The sequence below is a fragment of the Berghia stephanieae genome, chromosome 3 (assembly GCF_034508935.2).
Source record: "Berghia stephanieae isolate SIO BIC M18660-M18661 chromosome 3, UCSD_Bste_1.3, whole genome shotgun sequence".
Classification (NCBI taxonomy): Eukaryota; Metazoa; Mollusca; class Gastropoda; order Nudibranchia; family Aeolidiidae; genus Berghia; species Berghia stephanieae.
In genome coordinates, this window is record NC_088362.1 from 78,295,509 (window position 1) to 78,316,768 (window position 21,260).

Sequence of the window (21,260 nt, forward strand, 5' to 3'; positions counted from 1 at the left end):
AATATAATTCTTCCTTCTGCCACCTGTAACCCCCATCACATTAATATTATGTTAAGTGACTGGATCCAACTTTAGGCTGACGGCAATTTTTTTCCACATCGTTCAGTGTTCTTCGAAATTGTAGTAAACGACTACCCATTCCCTGTTATATAAAATAAGAATACACTCTACTCCGAGTGCTTCATTTTACTAGAGATTCATCTTGAAGCCTTTTCTTTAATTTTCATTCATTTGGCATGTTGTCTCAAAACGATATTTTAAACTATCTAGATAATGAAAATTTAGTTAACAGTCAAAATTATGACACACTAGTTACGTTTATAATCGTCAATGGTGAGTTTATGTATAGATAGTTTCTTTCAATATAAACGAAAAAAAACAACTATAATTTCGTATTTCTGATAGAACCTTAACTCACTTTTTGTCGGCTGCTCCATTTCTCCATAGTACCAGATTGAGTTGCTTGGTCACAAATCACTGTACCGTACACACACTAGGAATCAGGGAATGGTCATAGAGACAGCTTTCGTCGACGCACTAATGAATGGATTATTCTCTAACTACGTCACGAGATGGTTTTAAAGCATTTCTCCATTAACGTAATTTGTATACTGTGTTACCACCGCTTTCTACAAATTCCACCTTGAGCAAGGTACACCCTGACTACATCTAGATATATCATAACCAATTACCATCACCACTCCAAGCCATTAGTCCAGGCTTTTGTCCACATATGACCTTATCTTATCTACGCCGACCAACTTGTATCAGTGATCATATTATTGTGTTATGTCTATTATGAAACAAAATGAACATACTCGAGTGATGCACCCAAAAAGACAATTTAACTTAACCCCGGGTCAAATCGGAATATATTTTTTTTCTTTGAATACAAGAATTTCCTTCAATTTAGGAATGATTTGCTGACGAAAAAAATGACCTTTTAATAACAGTGAAAACAATCTGACAAAATTGATTCGTTGCTTTTTTCAAGAAATCGTCTTTTTTTGAAAACTCCTCTCGAGCCTTCTTGCCGCTTTGTCGCCAATTGGCTTCTGTTTCAATTTCAGAGAAATTAAAGAAAAGAAAACAAATTAGTCCACTATAAATGAATTCATTTCTAAAATAATATTTCAACAAGTGTTTTAATCACATTGGTTGGGACAAACACAACATAGATATCTAGTCATAAATCATACAAGTGCTATGTTACTAATAATCAAAAGAGACGCGCTTCCACTGAGAGCAGGAACGAAAACATTAATTTGCTCGCTAGCTTTATGTTGTTGTTCAAGTTAAATACTCGTCACGGCAGAATTCGAGTTATTCGCTCTCCAAATATTTTGAGCTCTGTGTGGTTATCGTGGTCTGGTCGTGAAATTCCACTTCCGGTTCATTTTAACCTGAAACTTGAACCTCAAGGTACCGTTAAAATAATACCATTTAACAGTTTAAAGTTCACTCTCAATTATATCCGCAACATCTGGACGTGTTAATTATTAAAGTATCTGTCCTTTCAGATTACTTCAAACAGAGAAAACTAGATGGATTTTGTAAAGTAACTAAGCTGGACAAGATCTTGATTAGAACGCCTTAACAATTATTTTCAACATCGACCGCGCACGTACATGAGTTATAAGGTCATTGTCCTCCCCCCCCCCCCCCCCCCCCCCCCCCCCCGATGTGGATGATTAAAGGATAATAAAGTCCATTTGCTTTCTCTTGATGTCACTTTGTAAGAGACAGACAAGGAAGGAATTCAGGCGTAATATGGGAAATCCAATTCAGTCAAGAATATTCCTCTCCTTATTATCAATGGCAAAATCGTTACTACGATACAACCAACATAATTCTTTTTCAATTTTCTTTAATTTTTCAAAGAAGACAAATCTTTGTTAGATGTATAAGAAATTTACACTGTGTTGAATGATCTACGTTTCTGAACAAAATAATATTTGTTTATTGCTTTGAATCTCTGTCTTAGATGATTATTTCATTTTCGGCGAATGTCATGAAAATGGCTGGTAAGGAGAGAATGACACTGTACGAAAATATTTGCTTGTTTTTGCTGCGTCTCAGACACCCATCAATTAGCCCATTGAAAAATGTTATATGAAAACAAACTGTCTTCATGGAATATTTTTACAGTGATTTTCATTATGATTAATACGTTGGAGTTCGTTTAAAGTATCGAATATTCAAAAATGTATGGAAACGGTAATTTGGAGTTTCCGAGTCCTGAGAGATTTGAAAATTCCAAAGATACAGAACGTCAACAAAAAAATAATTATCTATTGAACGTCATTCTCGGCTTTGAGTATTGATCTCTTGACTGAATGGCCTCGGTGTGTAGACTTACAAATTTGTAATTTTCTTGAGGATTAGCAACTAAAAAGTCAATCAATTTGATCTAATGTTGAATATGTTTTGTTTGTTTTGATCAGTTTTTCTATTTGCTTTACCACCCACCCACCCTCTCTCTCTCTCTCTCTCTCTCTCTCTCTCTCTCTCTCTCTCTCTCTCTCTCTCTCTCTCTCTCTCTTTCTTTCTTTCTTTCTCTTACTCTCTCTCTCTCTTTCTCTCTCTTCTTTTGTTCTGAAGGATATCTTTTTTAAAGTTTTCGTCTTTAAGAGAGAAATAGCAGTGTTAATAAAAAAAAACCCTAAACGATTAAAGATCGAAGACCTTTATAGTAAAGCTCAAATTTTGAAACAAAACTAACATGTTGCCCGCAATAGTTTTTATTTCTTAGCCAGTTGTTTATACCTGAGACAGAGAACCAGATTAACACACTGTCAAGTTACTTTTTAAGAACAAATTGAAAGACAAATTAAATAACAGAGCAACCAATTCTCCCAATACTCAATGGTAGTGACTATACCTCGTTGATGGAACCTAGGTTCTTGTATTCATCTGGTCATCAAGTTCAGCTGGACACAATGCAGGAAAGGTGTTATAATAGTAGTGGTCAAGCTGAGAAAGCAGTCAAGGTTGAAGTCGGGGGTCATTGTTGATTGACAGAATAAGGTGACAAGATAGCTGAATTGTATAGTACAATGAATAGGTAACTATATCTAGTCTGGTTGGTTTTGGATCGGATTGTTTTGATTCTCTCAGGTTGCAGATTACGTGCACAGTTGGGACTCGATGTACATAGGCTAATATAGGTGCGGTTTTGTGGTCTAGGGGTATGACACTATGCTTGTGACCTCAGGTTTGGGTCCCGCTGAGACCGGCGCAAAGTTGAGTTCCTTGAAAAGACTCTTTCCCGCCGTTTTTTTAAAACCATATTCAGATATAAAATGAGTATCTGACCGGAAACGACATTATCTCTCTCTCTCTCTCTCTCTCTCTCTCTCTCTCTCTCTTGCTCTCTCTCTCTGTCTCTCTCTCTCTCTCTCTCTCTCTCTCTCTCTAAAAAAAAAACCAAAAAAAACAACAACAATAAAATTAACTGAGCCCCACAAGCACCACGTTTTGTCCTACCTCATATAGAGTTTTGTGCAGATTTAGTCAATATTGTGTATTATCGCAAAGCTCGCGGTATTTTTCAGGTCAGGGCTGGGAAAAATTAGGTAGTCGCATTCCTATTGGTCAGCGTTTGGTTATATTACTTGGTTTTGTGGACTCAAATAAATTATACCCCAATTATAGTTTGTCTTTCTTCTTTTCTATCATATTTTATGAGTACTGTCTGTCTAATGCTAGCCTCGTAGTCTTGTGTGACTAAGAGGGCTCAATGGTAATCCCTCCTCAGTCATCTTTCAGGAGAGATGTTACAATGATACCCTAGTGGACCGCCTAGGGAGAAGTCCGACCTAATTGGTTGTTAGAACATCCATTAATGTCAATGTTGGATTGCACCATTCTATAGATGCAACCTTTTCTGTCGTTAGCTGAGCTGACAATATACCGTTTTCTTACTTTGGTCAGAAAACTTTTTTTTTCTTCCTCATATATTGATAGATAGAAATATTCCCCAACTTATCAATTAAGTCTTAAACGCGAGGGACTATTCTGATTTTAAAGTTTTTGTTAAAAGAAAAAAAAACCAATCACACTATTTACCACAAGGGGGGGGGGGGGGTTCTTAAGGGTCTATTCCAAAGGAAAATTGGTATAACTCAGACGATAGTCGCAAAGGCCACACAGCGCGGTGAGAAATCAAACTCGGCACCTTCTGGATACGAAGCGAGGACCATACAACTTTTAATTCAGAAAAGTGAGTGGAGCAGGCACTTATGTTGGTAACAACAAGATATGAAGTGAGTAGAAAAGTGCCAGAAGACAATAGAGAATAAAAAATTTTTTCGCGGCGGTGGTGGGGTTTGAACCTGCGACCTTATTGGTACGACAACTCCGCCTGGCAGGTGAGAGCGTGGCTCTACCGTGTGAGCTATCCACGAACACAAAAATATTCGTTTCAAACCCAAAGTCATTTCTAGATCCCTCTCTCACCCACTTCTTGAGATCGCCGATTCGTTCACCACCATCGCGAAGTAATTTTGACCAGCAGTTAAGCCTAATAGCCAATATTCTCATCACAAACATATAACATAGAAACGATTGAGACATTGAGTATGCTCCGGTGTATGGGGTGAATTTTTAATTCAGAAAAGTGAGTGGAGCAGGCACTTATGTTGGTAACAACAAGATATGAAGTGAGTAGAAAAGTGCCAGAAGACAATAGAGAATAAAAAAATTTTTTTTTTTCGCGGCGGTGGTGGGTCGTACCAATAAGGTCGCAGGTTCAAACCCCACCACCGCCGCGAAAAAATTTTTTATTCTCTATTGTCTTCTGGCACTTTTCTACTCACTTCATATCTTGTTGTTACCAACATAAGTGCCTGCTCCACTCACTTTTCTGAATTAAAAATTCACCCCATACACCGGAGCATACTCAATGTCTCAATCGTTTCTATGTTATATGTTTGTGATGAGAATATTGGCTATTAGGCTTAACTGCTGGTCAAAATTACTTCGCGATGGTGGTGAACGAATCGGCGATCTCAAGAAGTGGGTGAGAGAGGGATCTAGAAATGACTTTGGGTTTGAAACGAATATTTTTGTGTTCGTGGATAGCTCACACGGTAGAGCCACGCTCTCACCTGCCAGGCGGAGTTGTCGTACCAATAAGGTCGCAGGTTCAAACCCGACCATACAACTGTGTCTTACTGTCTACAAACATCCTTATCGATCGATATATTTATGAAGTAAAAGTTTGCTGGACAAAATTAGCAAAACGTTTTTGTCAGTCACGGAAGTCATCTTTACCCCTCTATTCCCAAAATAAAAAAAAAAAAAGAATAAATAAACGAATAAATAAATGTTTTTTAAAAAGAAATAAAAACAAAAGAAATCATTCATGTTTCACGTTCATTTTTAAGGCTGATTTGACGACAGGTGGCATCAACTAGCACATTTTTCAAATTTATGATAACAATTAACATGATGATTTCAGAGATGTTTTGAGATAAAACAATTATCTATGTCACTTAGCAATCGCTATCTTCTAGCTGATAACCTGCGTTGCTTGGCATCGTTATTAATTCTATCATATTCGTGATGGTGGGGGTGGGGGATGTTTTATTTTGTTTTCATTTTAGGGTGTGTATTTTGTTTTGTTATTTTTGTTGGAGTTTTTTCTTTCTTTTTCTTCTTTGGAAGGGGGGGGGGGTGATGGGGTTATCTTTTGTTTTGTTTTAAAATGCATTGGAGTTTTTGGGAAGGTGGGAGGGGGGGGGGGTTAGGGGTTTATTGGGATTATTTTTTTTCAATTAGTCACTTTCTAAAATGGGGCCAGGGTTATTTGTTTATTTTCTCGGGGATGGGGGGGGGGGGAGGAAGTAACATTATTTGTGAATTTTTGTTATCGAGACATCCACATTGTCCTTAAAATTGTGGGTGCTTTCCACAAAGGTAGACTCCTGGTTGATATGGTTTCCAAACAAACTCTACAAATAGTCATACTACGTCAGGCTGGGTGAAACTTGCACTTAACAAGAAACTGTCCTCGTGTTGACCTGACCGGTGTCTGTTTCAACCGTCAACATCCCCCCCCCCCTCCGAAAGGATTCATGAGGTCAGGGATTATCCCCGGAGATAATGGGGAAATTATCCGAGTATGTTTTCACAGTCTCGCCCAGATTTGTTGGAGATAGTGATGCTCCTTTAACGTGGTTGGTGACAGCAGGTGTGGAAATTGGGCATACCTCTGGAGATTGGATAGGATTGTAGCTGCAGGCTATTAGTACGCTTGGTGTTATATGAATGGGCTACTCCTGCGATCAACCATGGACAAGTGGGATAATATATGGACAGGTAGTTTATGTAATCTAAAGTTTGTATCGTTTAGGCTAAAGCCTAAAGCTATATCAGTGGCTCACAATAGAAAACAAGCGGGATGATTATAGACATGGAGTTCATTTTCCCCTGTCTTCTGTTTAATCTTAAGTTTGTATCGTTTGGGCTTAAAGCCTATACCTATATAAGTTGCTCACAATATACAAGTTTAATAATAAATATATACATTTAGTTAGTTTATTACATTCCTTTGGTTGATCTAAAGTTTTGGCTAAAGCCTGTAGCTACATTTTGGACACTTTATAGGTGGTCGTAACTGTCGAAAGAAAAATCCCCTGATGAATTAGATATGATTTTAATTTTCATTTCAAAGTTATCTCCTGTCATTCTTTATGTGGCCAACCAAGTCAATCTGGTATAATGTCGGAAAAGAAGAAAATTGAGTTTAAAGTAAAAAGGGTCAGAACTAGGAACTTCAAGTGTTTCAACTTTTGTGAAAAAAGACATCTGAATGACGAGTTTTTAAGCGAAAATTTAAAATATGTGGGGTCTTTTGGGTTTGTTTTTTTTTGTCCAAAATACGGTTAGCTCTGTGGTGTAATGGTAGCACAACTGACCGGAAATCAGTGGGTTTGAGGTTCGATTCCCAGTCAGGGCAGGCTGGTTAATTAGGGTGCTGTTTTTTTATTATTTTATTTCCTTGAATTTTTTTCTTTCTGCTTTGTCTGGTACTATTTGATACACACTTTTTTAGATCAGATCTTCATCCTCCTTAGTGAGGGGATTTATTTTGGGCAAATCTTTATAAGTTATACTCAAAATGGAATTTTAAATATCAAGTTCACCCCGACCTAATGCCGTTTTGATCACATTTTTATCAACACACTCGCCATCCATTGTGTTTTCTACATCATCAATTTCTCTCTCGAACCTTGGTCTCACCCTTAGACGTTTTCATTAGCTATTTCGATGGTCGGCGGATCAAATCTAAGTCTCCGATTTTCACGATCGGCAAATATATCTATATCAAAACTCTGAAGTCTACATACGAGCTTTGCGCACCATGTTTTATTTAATTTAAAGCGGACCAGAGGTCTCCCATTTGGTTTTTAAAAATTATGATTCATTGGGAAGAAGTGACCGAGTAGTTAAGGCATTTCACTGGGACCCGGAAGGTCCCGGGTTTGAGCCCCGCTTCAGGCACTTTCTATTCTTTCATTGAGCAAGATTATTAACCCCCAATTTGCTCACTTCGACAACAAGTGTGATTCCTGTTGACATCAGACACCGTGTTTGATGAATATCTATATTCCTTCGTGGAATGCATAGGCGACGAAATATTATGATGTCGTGGCGAAAGGGCATACTCTTTTTTTTTAATTGATTTTAATAAATTATGTCGTCATTGGGAAGATTAAACTTCATTACTTCAACTTCAATAATCTTTAATTTCTAATTTCAAACTTTTGACTAAAAACTCAAATGTTCTTCATCTAGTTAATTCCAACATAATACCAGAATGACTCCCTGGGTCACATATTTTCACCTACAGGGAAAATTGTCGTTATAATGTCGATATATAATATCAATTATTACAATGGATTTTTCTTTAAAACATCTATAGACAACATTTATTTTTTTTACAACTCTGATTTTTCGAAAGATTAGCATGTTAATGTAACTTCCCAAACAACAGTATCAAATTTTATTGTTTGAATAGTAAAACGCCTGTAGGTATAGATTGGCAAGCCATAAACAATTTAGACCTTACCCTCCCCCCGGCCTCTCCTCTCCCTTGCTAGTAAACAACAGTAGTGAGTTATTACTGAGTGTCTGGAGACTTGAGCATTTATTTACTTAAGGTTTTCCGCTCCCATTTGTTTTTCTTATTTACCTGCTTTTTTAACATATTTTCTGGTTAGAATTCTCGTCTGTTATGTACACGCAAATAACGCCTTTTAGTCATTATGGACAGAAAATTTAAACACAGATGTGATCTATCCCCTCAAAACAGTATTATTTATACCTGCGACTTTGTGATCTTGTGGCATGACACTTGCCTTCGGACCAGAAGGTCCTGGCTTCAGGTCAAGCTCTGGGCGGCGCATAGTTGAGTCTTTGGAAAAGGCTCTTCACTCACATTCTCTCACCGTATTCAGGTGTAAAATGAGTACTTTGCTGTTTACAGAAATAAATTCAGGGAAATGAATTAATATTGCCTAATTGAATTAATATTGTCTAGTCTTACATAATAAATGTTTCTGTTGGCTAGGGATCTTTGTAAAGCACTTTGAGCACGTTTAGAAGATGTTTAATGTTTAATCCAATCGCCTGTAAACAGTATTACCTCGCGGTGAACCCATTGTCAAACGGGGAGTATTAAGCTGAAATCACCAGAACTGATGAATTTTTGTTTCAGTCAACTAAATTATATCCATTCTCCTCAATGGAAGATAAAAAAATTAAACCAAGACTCATTTGTGTGGCTATGTAGTCTTGTGGTATGAAACTCGCTTTCGGGTCGGACTGTCCTGGGTTAGAGCCTCGTTCAGCACATACTTGAGTCCTTGGAAAAGGCTCTTTACTCACATTCTCTCACAGTACTCAGGAGTAAAGTGAGTACCTGGCCGTTAACAATGTTGTTTCTGTCGGAAAAATTGTAATATCGCCTAACAGGCGTCATGTCTCGTTCTACATGTTACGTGTTGCTGTTGGTCAGGGACCTCTTGGACACGTTAGTGGATAATGCTCTCTATAAAAGCTCAAGTTTTTTTTTGTTTGTTTTTCTTTTTTGTTTGGTTTTGTTTTTGGTTTTTTTTGTGTGTTTTTTTTTCATAATGCCTATGGCGGAGGGATGATAGGTCAGTTTTTAGAGCACTAGCTTTACAAGCAAAGGTATCGAGATCGAATCAGGGTGAAGTCAAGATTATTTTTTAAATTCAGCAATGATTGGATAGCTTGGTTTATTATATCTGGCGGGAAATACTTTGCGATAGACCAGTGTCCTATCCAAAGGATAACAAGTAACAATGTCATTGTCCGTTTCCCGCTATAAGTCTATGAATCTAATGGTTCCAATGGCTCTGAAGGACTTTTTCATACATATGACTATTAAAAAAATTCAATTTTAGAATCGAAATCATTCCGATCTAATACCGTAAAGAGTCCACTGGTAACAAATTATGAGAAAAGTCTATGGAGGATGTGGGATGGGGGGCGGCGGGGGGGGGGGGGGTCGATGATGGTTGATGGTCAAATCATTTTTGAACCACTTTTTTTACGCGCACTCCAGCTCAAATAACGTCGATGATAGGAATTCCAGACGAGAAGCTAGTCCATCCATCAACACAAAGTATTCCAGTAAGAAGTCATTGAAGGATGAAGAATATGGACGTGTGAAAATGGCTTCTAAAAATCATATTGTCACTTTGTTATCACGTGTGTGTGCATGTTCGGACACGTGACTGTGTATTTATAATAGCATAAGTACTATGTGTGTATCGAGACACATTCATCTATGTAACAATGGCTTACCATGTCTGTTCGGAGGTGTGGTGTGTTGGTTTGTTTTTATTCCTTTTTGAAAATGGGGTGGGGGGGGGGGGGGGTGAGTTGTTGTTTTCTTTTGTTTTGTATTTTGTGGTCTTTTTTTTTTTTTTGGGGGGGGGGGGGGGGGGGGGGAGGCGGATTGGACTAGATCAGAGTTTTTTTTCGTTTATTTTTTCTCATGGAATGCAAGTTGATATGAAGTCTCATCACCTCTATCACCTTCATGTGTAAGATTACTGCCGTTAACAGCTTTGTCTCTATCAAAAACAGTTGTAATATGGCCTAACAAGGGTCATATTTCGTCCTACGTATTTGTTGGCTAGTAAAGAGCCTTGTAAAGGGCTTTGGGCAGGTTTAGTGGATATTGCGCTATATAAATACTTACGTTGTTTTCTGTTTTTTTTTTTTAATTTAAAACACCACTATTTTCATTTTGGCTAGAAAACGTTTACCTCACATATTAATTTGTGACCAAACGCCTCAAACGGTATTTTGCGCGCGCCTATAGACTTTTTACCGAACCGATTTTGATAGTTGATGACTCAAATGTTTCGTTTCCATCTATTTGAAGATCCACAATACAATAGTATAATGATTAAAATAATGAATGCCTATTCGCAACAGTCCTTATTTTCCCGCAAATATTTCGGGTTATCCACTAGTAAGTAAAAAATCAAAATCGATCTCGTGCTACCATTGTCTGCAAATGAAGTAGTCACGGGAATTTGACATGTGGATGAGGAATAGCAGACCAAGTGTTGTCGAACATGTTTATAACTTTAACAAAAGGTGTTGATTTGGCTGTCAGAGAAAGTTTGTTTTCATAAGAGACGATATGGGGAACTTAGCAACGTAGTTAATATATAAAACACAGATTAATGGGTGGGTATGAGTTTGACAGGGAATTTCAGTCTGAACTTTAACCTCACATTATAAAAAGTAAAACGCTGCTTATTTATTTCCGTTTCCTCCGCTGTATTAAATTCTCACCCGATTTCTTTAAGAAAATTTGATAGCGAAGCTAGACCTTAACCACAAGCCTTAAAACATTTTTCATGTAAAAATAGTGTATAAAACCTTACCCTGTTATACTAATTACCTTGGTAGTTATATACCTGCATTTAATGACACTAATGGAGAACCCTTTTCTTTGTTGTTTTTGTTTTGTTTTTGTTTTTTGTTTTGTTGTGTTTTTTTTAGTGGGGGGGGGGGGGGCTGGCTTTGCTTTTTTTTTGGGGGGGGGGGGGGGGAGGTGTTTTGTTTTCTTTTTCTTTTTAAACGAACGACAGTTGCTTTCTTTCTGCTCTGCAACAAAATATATGATAACTACAAAAGGTTTGGGTTGGGGGGGGGGGGAGGGGGGAGGGAGATGGTTAAGTGTTGCTGTTGGTTGGGCCCATTGTAAAGCGCTTTGAGCACGGTTAATGGATATTGCTCAGTATACATACTCTAAATACTCTAAAAGGACTGCATCCTGAAGTCCCTATGTCACTGTAATGTTTACAATGAAGACTCCAAGCTGTCGCGTCTGGTTCAATGTTTCAAACAATAAATATGTAGTTCGTGCATCTCGTAGACAATCTGAAATTAAAAATATCTTTGGGTTCACCAGAACGTTTGTTTGCCATAGAAAGACAATGGGAAAGAGTGAAACAGAGAAGGGGGGGGGGTCGGCGAGCGAGAGGGGGAGTGTAGAGAGAGAGAGAGAGAGAGAGAGAGAGAGAGAGAGAGAGAGAGAGAGAGAGAGACAGAGAGAAAGAGAGAGAGTGACTAACATATAAGAGTTACACCAATAACACTAACTCATCTGCACTGCATGTCAATCTGGCCCCACAAATTATCCCCATTGAAGATAATACTATGGTGGTTACTAGGTTACTATTTTTTTTCCAATTTGCCCCCCCCCCCCCCCCCCCCCCCCCCCCCCCATCATCCTTAAAAAAAGTCAGTGCTGTCAACTCGTCTAAAATTTCAAACCGAGACTCTTAACCCTCTCCTTTTCAAATTATTAAAATTGTCACATTCGTTATGATACGATCATTTATCTTATTTGTCTTACAAATCCAAACAAAAGAAAATTAAAGCAAAATCGTTGTTGAATTTACACCGAGAAGTACATATATGCAGGTCTGACACCCGAATCCACTTATAGGCCTAGTTTAACATTGTTGTAATGGATGATATTTTGCGTCATTATTGAGATTTTCATTAAAACAATGAGCGCATAAGGAATTGGGTTATCAGACCTGCAAATAAGTGCCCGTCGATTTACACGAACTTAATGCGGTTTTGAAAAGTTTGTTTTGATCAACAAAATTATGTATAACATTTGCTTATTGCTTTTGAATTTGAGTTTAAAAATTCAATTTGTGGTTTGGGTCGGTATGACATTTCAATAAAATAATTTTTTGAAAAAAGTCGGTAAGAAGAGATTTGAATAAATCTTAGCTTAACAAAAAGTCTCAAACCTGAGGGTGACTCAAATTTGAGACTTTTCAACCAGTTGAAGCAAATTTTAATCGATCGATATTTGAACGAAAACTTTTGACGATTAAAAAAACCCATTCAGAGCACGATAATACTTTTCATCTCAGTAATTGAATTGCGCTCTGTTCAACGATACGTCACCTCCTGCTGAGGAGTGCCTCAAACTGACCCATGGTCAAGCCAGTTTGGTGACACTACCTCTGTCCGCTCCATTCAATCCGGGATGATCTGGGCGTGTTTTAATGACCAAGTCTTCCCCCTCTAGCGGATGTGTTTTTATCATAAAATTCTCGGTTATTTTATTTGAACTGACAGGAGTGAAAACGTCAGGTGCCTCATCGAAATATTTGGAAAACAATACTACAATGAAACCTCGTTATATCGTGTCAGTTTTGATCGCAGATGATCTGCTTGAGTCGTAGCATCAGTACTCTTAAATGTAATAGCTCATAAAGTAAGGAACCGATCTGGAGTCAAATTTTATGATTTTAATCCTTTTCTAGTGGGGATCGGATTCTGATTTTACTTTTTTTTGGGTTATTTTTTTGTTTTTGTTGTTGTTGTCGTTGTTGTTGTTGTTGTTGTTGTTGTTGTTGTTGTTGTTGTTGTTGTTTGTTGTTGTTGTTGTTGGTGGTGGTGGTGGTAGTGGTGTGGTGGTAGTTTTGGGAGTTAGGGTTTATTTTTTGTTTTATATGTTTTGTTTTGTTTGGGTTTGTTTTGTTTTGTTTGGGCTTGTTTTGTTTTGTTTTTCATGAAATCTTTCTCATTTGACCAAAGAGCAGCAATAGTGATGCGAACAGAACTTCTAATGAGGCCCAAATCGTACCTATTCACCGTTAGTTCTTTTGTTTCTTCTCTCCTTTCACTTTCGCAATGCCCACACTCCAAACATGTGAAGTGCCAACTGCACAATATACTTTTTAGACCTATGCCATACTTACTTTGACAAAATAATATGATTAAGGTCATACATAGACCAACCTTGACCAGTTGCTTATGTTAACAATAAAACAGCGATTACTGGACATAATTAGAATCTTCACTTATGTTGCCAGACTGGTCATTGAAGGCCAAGCATCCCATAAAGTTTGCCAATAATTTTCGTTAATTTAGATCTACTTGTTTACTATTTGCGTTTTTAATTCCCTACTTTCATGAGGTACACTCTGAAATAAAACTAGAAACCACATCTTTATTCAAGATAATCACGTCCTTGTTTGCTTCGTGAAGACATGCGTTTGAGAATTTTAGCCGAGATGAGGGTTATTTAAATCGATCGATATTTGAAGGACGAGTTGTTTTCTGGCCGAATTTTTACATACAAGTTTTTCCAGAGTGCGGCAGTTAACTGGTTAATTTGTCATCACCTAACGGACATGCCAAGGTCATGTGATTGCCTTCTAGTTACACCGTTATTATCTTGGCAGGGAAAGCTGTCGTTAGTCCTTCTCTTTGAAACCTGCTAAGTTTTCACACCCTGCCAGATCTTGTTAGAAACAATAAATGGAAAACGGGAAGTGTAGTGTGGATTGTAGGAAGTCGAGGCCAGAAGGAAATAGTAATAGCCTAGTACGGGTTGTTTTGTAAGATGGGGGGTTTGGAATAGAGAATGTGAAAATTGTGGTGAAAAGTGAAAAGGGTGGTGATGATGACGGTTGTTAAAGTGATGGTGATGCTAATTGTGGTTGCGGTAGTCGCGGCAATGGTGATAAACAAGTGTTGTGATGTTGGTTATGATGATGATGATGATGATGATGATGATGATGATGATGATGATGATGATGATGATGATGATGATGATGATGATGTGGTGGTGGTGGTGGTGGTTGTGTAGGTTTTGTGTTGGTGGTGGTGGTGGTCGTGATGATAAAGTTGTCGATGATGAAGATGATGCTGACAAGTGGGGGCGATGGAGAAGGGGGAGAAGAAAGGAGTGATAATGATGATGTTGTCTACAAAGATAATTAATTAGGAAGATCTTCTAAAAGATAATCCTCCCAAATAATTTATACCAACAGCCAGGATTCGAACCAAGGTTCGAACTCTGAAATCTCGACTTAACAAAGCGATCCGAACGCGTTTTCCACTACTTCACAGAAACTGACAAAACAAGTGACCTGCCAACATTATTAACAGGTCAAAATTTACCATGTCATTTCAGCCATGAAATATTTACAATAATATAATGATAATAAATCAAGCTAATTTCAGACATGTCGAAAAAATTAAAAACTTTTTGACACATTTGGATCATCTTAATCGACCAATTTGGGGGTCCCGATAACTCAGTAAGTAGAGCACTCGCTTCGCTAAAAGAGCCGTGAGCGATCCACGGTGAAGTCGATATTTTTCCTGACCCTCCTGTCCACCCAGCAGCTTCTGGGTAGATGGGTCCGTCAGACCTGGTGAAAAGCAGTTTGTGATAGACTAGCGTCCTATCCAAAAGGGAAGCGATCAATTGCTATTGTTCGTTTCACGCCGAAGGAACCGTGATAAGCTCCTGTTCCATGGGGCAAACGACACTGAAGGACAATAACCGATCAGTCGGTATATATCAGGTTAAAGTTTACTGGTCAATATGAAAAATCTGTTTTTGTCCGAGTTTGCTGGTTGAGCGTTGCCATTGTAAGCGAGCGCTTGAGTGGAAGGCATAGATGACAACCTTGAGTCGACATCGCTAAGGCAACAGTATTACTTATCACCTTATGGACGTACCTTTGTACAACAGTAGATTCGGTTATTTACTTCGTGTCAAATAGATAGTTATTTATTGGATACTTGGTCTATTTTTACCCTTAGGCATATTATGTGACCGGCAGTATAGCATCGTGGAATTGTGAAGCGTGAACTGATGCCCAATGCGAAAACAGGAATTTTATGTCAAAATTATTTGAAAATTTCAGAAATATACTAAATTTGTCACGAAGGAGATTGAATATGCTTGTTTTGTAAAATTATTCATTTATTTGACAGGTTTCTTTTGTTTTTGTTTGTTTATCGTTTGTTTTTTGTTTTGTTTTTTGTTTTTTTTCTTTGTGTGTGTGTTTTGTTTTTTTTTTGGGGGGGGGTTGTTTTTTTTTTTTTTTGGGGGGGGGGGGTGTTGTGTTTTTTCTTCCTTTATTTTTTTGGGGGTTTTTTTGGAAGACACAAAAATGTCATTATTCTAACACGTTTTTGCTTTAAGCCCAATTCTCTAATCTGGTTTATCCTGATTTAGTACCAAATTGATGCGATGTTACGACATATACTATCATAGTCCGCCAGACAGACGAATACAAAATTGGCTTCTAAATCGTTGTAAGTCGCCTCATGTATTTACCGGACTATGAATACACCAATGCTAGTTATTTGATGGGCGAGACTAAACCCTTTGACGATCTGAAAAAGTATGTATGAAGCAGTGCCAGACAAAACAGAGAGAACGATACAAGAAAAAGAGCATCCCAAAAAAAATCAATCTGCCTCAAATATCGGTCTTGTTGATCAAAATCTTAACTCTTGAATTACCTATGTCATAAATTTAGATAGAAAAAATAATAAAGATAAACCAATTAAAAAATATAAATGACGTTGACTAAGTATAAACAAGTAAATATTTTAATTAATTAATGTCTGTCGAAGCAGGCTGATTTTTGGAATGATTTTATTTTTATTGTATTGTTCTCTCTGCTTTGTCTGGCACTGTTTCACACATACGTTTTTCATATCTTTATTTTACAGCATTGCATGCTCCCCAATTTGTCACATCGATATTTTCACAATAAAACCCTTTGTTTTCTCTCATCAGATTTTCAAACGTATTCATAAGCGTGATCTAGAAATTTAAGAATCAAATTTTAAGAGAACGCTTTAAACTTCTTGAGGGTTCTTTTTTCTTTCTTGCATGCTTTTTACCATTCTCTCTTCTCGCAGTTGTTGTCGATTTTCTATCTACCCAGCCAAAAAAACAAACAAACATACCAACACAACGTTTCAAATCAATTCTATTGCACAGCCTTCAATATCTTACCATACTATTTTCCCGTCTCCAGTTTGCAAAGGAAAACCAGTGGACATCGTGTTTGCCTTGGATTCATCGAATGACATCAGCCCCTCTGATTTCTGGAACCAAGTCCGCTTCGTTCGGGACTTCACACTGGGACTGGACATCGGTGTCAACCGCACTAGAATAGGAGTGGTCTTATACAGTGATCAAGTAAGTATCATCATCATCATCATCATCATCATCATCATGCAGCCTTAGTTTAACCGGTTTCTATAGCTGGAAAGAGATTGCTTGCTACCCTTTGGATAGGTCGCTAGTGCATCTCCGCAAAGCGAGTAAATAATATTGATAATGATAATAACAATAATAATAATAATAATAATAATAATAATAATAATAATAATAATAATAATAATAATAATAATAATAATAATAATAATAATAATAATAATAATAATATCTTTATTGTCCAGAAATGGCAATTCATGCTTGGTTCCACTGCATTGATAAATCAATTACAAGAACAAGGATATTCTCTCTCTCTCTCTCTCTCTCTCTCTCTCTCTCTCTCTCATAGACACATTCACTCACACACACACACACACACACACACACACACACACACAAATAGGCACATAATAGCAATACTAGACATAAACTCACATTTTACATAAAAGGGACTGGTGATAATAATAATAATAATAATAATAATAATAATAATAATAATAATAATAATAATAATAATAATAATAATAATAAAAATAATAATAATAATAATATAATAATAATAATAATAATAATAATAATATAATAATATCATAATAATAATAATAATAATAATAATAATAATAATAATAATAGTTAGGGATGGGTGATGAATGGTTCTATATCAAACGCCCCGGCTAGGGAAATCCTATTTGGTACCTTTTGGATGCAAAGCAAAGATCATTGCATTCCATCAAATAATATAATGATATAATTACATACCTATGAATTTACAACAATTACTTTCTTTTCTTACAAAGGTTATTCACGTTTTTGATGTCGATGACCACAGCAACCTCTTGAGCGCCATCAGAGATCTGTACAATATCAAGAGGACATACGGAGGCACCAGGTTGGATGAGGTCATTCGTTACGTTCGCACAAGGAGCTTTAGGCGCAGCGTCAGTCGCAGGAATGCTGCTCAAGTAAGTAAACCTGATTTGATGAATTTTAGAAAATAGAATTGAATAATTAAAAGCAAAGAAAAAAACATAATGATATTAATTAATTAAAATATTTAAATGTTTATACATAGTCAATGTCAGTTATATTTTTAAGATTGGTTTATCTATATTATTTTTTCTATCCAAATTTATGACCTAATAAAAGTGATAAAGGTAATTCAAGATTTAAGATTTTGATCAACAAGAATCGATTTGCAAATCACGCAAGGGACACAACTCAAACAATCTCATTAGTTATTTTAAGAAATAAAGAGTAATCTTCCGTCTTTATTCTTCTGAAAATGCTGATAGATGGCTCTTGACAAAAATAAATGAATAAATGATAAAAAGAAAACATTCCAAGTTGATTAAAGAGCCTCCGAGTAAATAAATGTGGTTTTTGGTCCATTCTTCACGCTTGATTTTGGTCTGCTTTAGACAAATAATTGTCCTTGAGAAGGTTGTATAGAATGTAAGTTGTTGCAGCACATGTGTGAGAATTTTAACGGTGCGGGGAGGAAAGTTCTATAGTTATAGCGTGTTCCTTATTGAGCTCCTTGTTGCACTTGCTGTAATCTATATGTTTTCATTATTTCAAAAGGTCGCTGTGCTTGTGACGGGTAGTGCTACAGAAAAACTACACAAAGTAAAGAAACAAGCAAGAATGGCCAGCAAGGGTGGTATCACTATCATTGCAGTTGGTGAGTTGATAGAGGAAATCTAGATAGTAGTAGTAGTAGTAGTAGTAGTAGTAGTAGTAGTAGTAGTAGTAGTAGTAGTAGTATTAGTAGTAGTAGTAGTAGTAGTAGTAGTAGTAGTAGTAGTAGTAGTAGTAGTAGTAGTAGTAGTAGTAGTAGTAGTAGTAGTAGTAGTAGTAGTAGTAGTAGTAGTAGTAGTAATAGTAGTGGTAGTAATAGTAGTAGTAGCAGTAGTTGTTGTTGTTGTTGTTGTTGTTGTTGTTATAAAAATGAAAAGAAAAAGAGAGGATGTGGAGAAAGTGAAGGCGGATATCTATCATGATTGATAATGTGAATATTCCTACTGCACCATGCTCGCTCCCCTCGCAATCAAAGAAAAGATAAATTTACATCACTTGATAGTTTTGCCTCAGTCAAGAAATGGGTATTGTTAATACAATTCTGAGCGTCATTACTCATTTTCGAAATCAAACAGCTTTTGTCAACTTCAATGTATGCGTCGTAGCTGTAGAGACAATAGTTTAGTGACTATACTCAACTGAATGAGGCTAGCCGATGGCAATTTAAATCACTCGCTTTGCACAAAGCCATGAATTCAAATATCAGTTGAGACACCACTTTAAAAGATATTGCCGCTTTTTTGAGTAACTTGTTTGTCTTCAAAATTACATTTTTTTTCTTTGCATCTCTAAAAGGTGTTGGATCTAAAGTGAACCCCGAGGAACTCCAAATCATCTCCGACTCATCCAAGTCCCAAGTCCGGAGCAATACACAAGACAGCTTTACTCCATTCCTGGCAACAGGCAGTCATCGGCGACGTCAGATATTTACTGTTGAATCATTCTACCAGCTTGAGAACATTGTAATGGAAGCCACGGTTGAAAGTTGCACAGGTAAGTAAATTGTCTACCGTATAGTAAATTCTAAGAACCTGGGGCAAGTTGCATTTAATTACGAAAACCTGCTGCAGCAAAAAAAAAAAAAAAAATGAAAACAAAAACAAACAAAAATGCATAATTTGCCGACAGCATTAACTTCTATTAAAACATCATTAACCTAGGAATTCTATTATTATACAGTTTATATAGTACATGACTGTAACTTTAAATGTTGCAAACTTTTTCTTTTAAAAATCCCTCATCACTTTGCTAATGTTATTGTTTCCCACAATTTTTCTTGACAGCTGAAGTTCCATCAGTGCCAGTAGCAGATCAAGGTAAATAAAGCTCTAAACTTAATTTCTCATATGCTTCTTTATGTCAAAAGTTAATGCACTATATGTATAATGGATGTGCAGGTATTTTACTCGTATTTTACTTAGCAAGAGTAACCAAATATTAACTCTCTCATTACCGACCTCTTTCAGTACTATTTCCCAAAGTGTCATGCCTGCCAAACGCAAAATTGTTTTTTTTTTTTTTTTAACCCGAACATAAAAGCATGCTAAACATAACGGGTCAAATTTTGTTTGCAAAACAATTTCTACAAAATAACACAAAGTTCTTATTCATTAAAGAAAGATTATTCTTCAAATTCTGTAGAAAACAAATCTGAAGTACCGTAACAAATGTAAAGATTTCCCTGTGGTTGGTAAGACGGTTAACAAATGAAAGGTTCTGAGTTAATTTGTCTAGAATGTTATTTTTCTTCAGATGTCGTTGCTGTATAAGATAGGGTATTGTTTTCAAAGACAAGATAATATATTGAGTTAAATTTCAGTAATATTTGAATGCTTATTTTTGTTGTATTTGATATAATGTACCATCATACTTCTGTACTCCATCGGGATGCACCCCCCGCCGCTTCTCTCTCTCTCTCTCTCTCTCTCTCTCTCTCTCTCTCTCTCTCTCTCTCTCTCTCTCTCTCTTTTTTTTTTTTTTTCTTTTTCTTTCTGTGTGTGTGTGTGTGTGTGTGTGTGTGTATCTCTATCCCTCTATGTGTGTGTGTGTGTGGGGGGGGGGAGAGAGAGTGTTGAGATGTTAAGGTTATGAGGTTACAACTCAGATTATTATACCTCACAAACCTCACATTGGCAGCAGAGAAGAGAAGAGATAGATGTTGTGATGGGACAGTGCAGCGCTGGAGAGAGAGAGAGAGAGAAAATATTTAATCGCAAAACCCATAATATTTATGCTTTATAAAAGCTGTGGCACCAGACAGAGAGATGTTGATTTGTGATGACGTGCCCGCTGGACGAAGTATACACAAGAAGATCACTTGATTTTTGAATAGGTAAACAGTAAAAGTTGACAAAAGGCGTGCAATGGTGATGATGTTACTGAGGGTGTTCGAAGGACAATTATAAAGTAAGAATTGGATTGATTTATATGTAATATGTATTATGATGTGGGGATGATGTGGATGTAGGGTGATGATGGTGATGGTGGTGGTGAGGTGATGATGATGATGATGATAATGATAATAATGATGATGATGATGTGATGATAATGATAATAATAATAATAATGATGATGATGATGATGATGATGATGATGATGATGATGATGATGATGATGATGATGGTGGTGGCTGTGGTGGTGGTGATGATGATGATGATGATGATGATGATGATGATGATGATGATGATAACAAATAACGATTGTTCTCTGTTTATCCCAGATTGAACACTCATCGTAAACCGCAAACACTTATGGAGGAGCTTGGACACCACATCACGGACGATTTTGCTCGCCTGGTCAAAGACCTCAGACGAAAAGCCTTTAGGAAAGGAAGTGGGGCAAGAAGGGGAGCTAAAAAGGTGGGGAATCGTTGTGATATCTCTCTCTCTCTCTCTCTCTCTCTCTCTCTCTTCTTCTCTCTCTCTTAATATTATATATATATATATATATATATATATATATATATATATATATATATTTGTTGTGTGTGTGTGTGTGTGCGCGCGCGTATGTGTGTGTGGGGGTTGTGCATATTTATTATTATTATTATTATTATTATTTATTATTATTATTATTATTATTATTATTTATTATTATTATTATTATTATTATTATTATTATTATATTATTA

At 36.7% G+C, this 21,260-nt stretch overlaps 1 protein-coding gene across 1 annotated transcript in view; it reads left to right on the plus strand.

Annotated features, from left to right (window-relative positions):
- LOC144969351 (matrilin-1-like) overlaps positions 1–21,260 on the plus strand; it is a 217,998-nt gene that overhangs the window by 186,285 nt on the left and 10,453 nt on the right. The window contains exons 10-16 of the mRNA XM_078908460.1: positions 16,371–16,534; positions 17,350–17,514; positions 18,134–18,233; positions 18,926–19,123; positions 19,414–19,446; positions 19,772–19,790; positions 20,850–20,988. Coding sequence (XP_078764586.1) covers positions 16,371–16,534; positions 17,350–17,514; positions 18,134–18,233; positions 18,926–19,123; positions 19,414–19,446; positions 19,772–19,790; positions 20,850–20,988 — 818 coding nt within the window. The remainder of the gene's footprint in view (positions 1–16,370; positions 16,535–17,349; positions 17,515–18,133; positions 18,234–18,925; positions 19,124–19,413; positions 19,447–19,771; positions 19,791–20,849; positions 20,989–21,260) is intronic.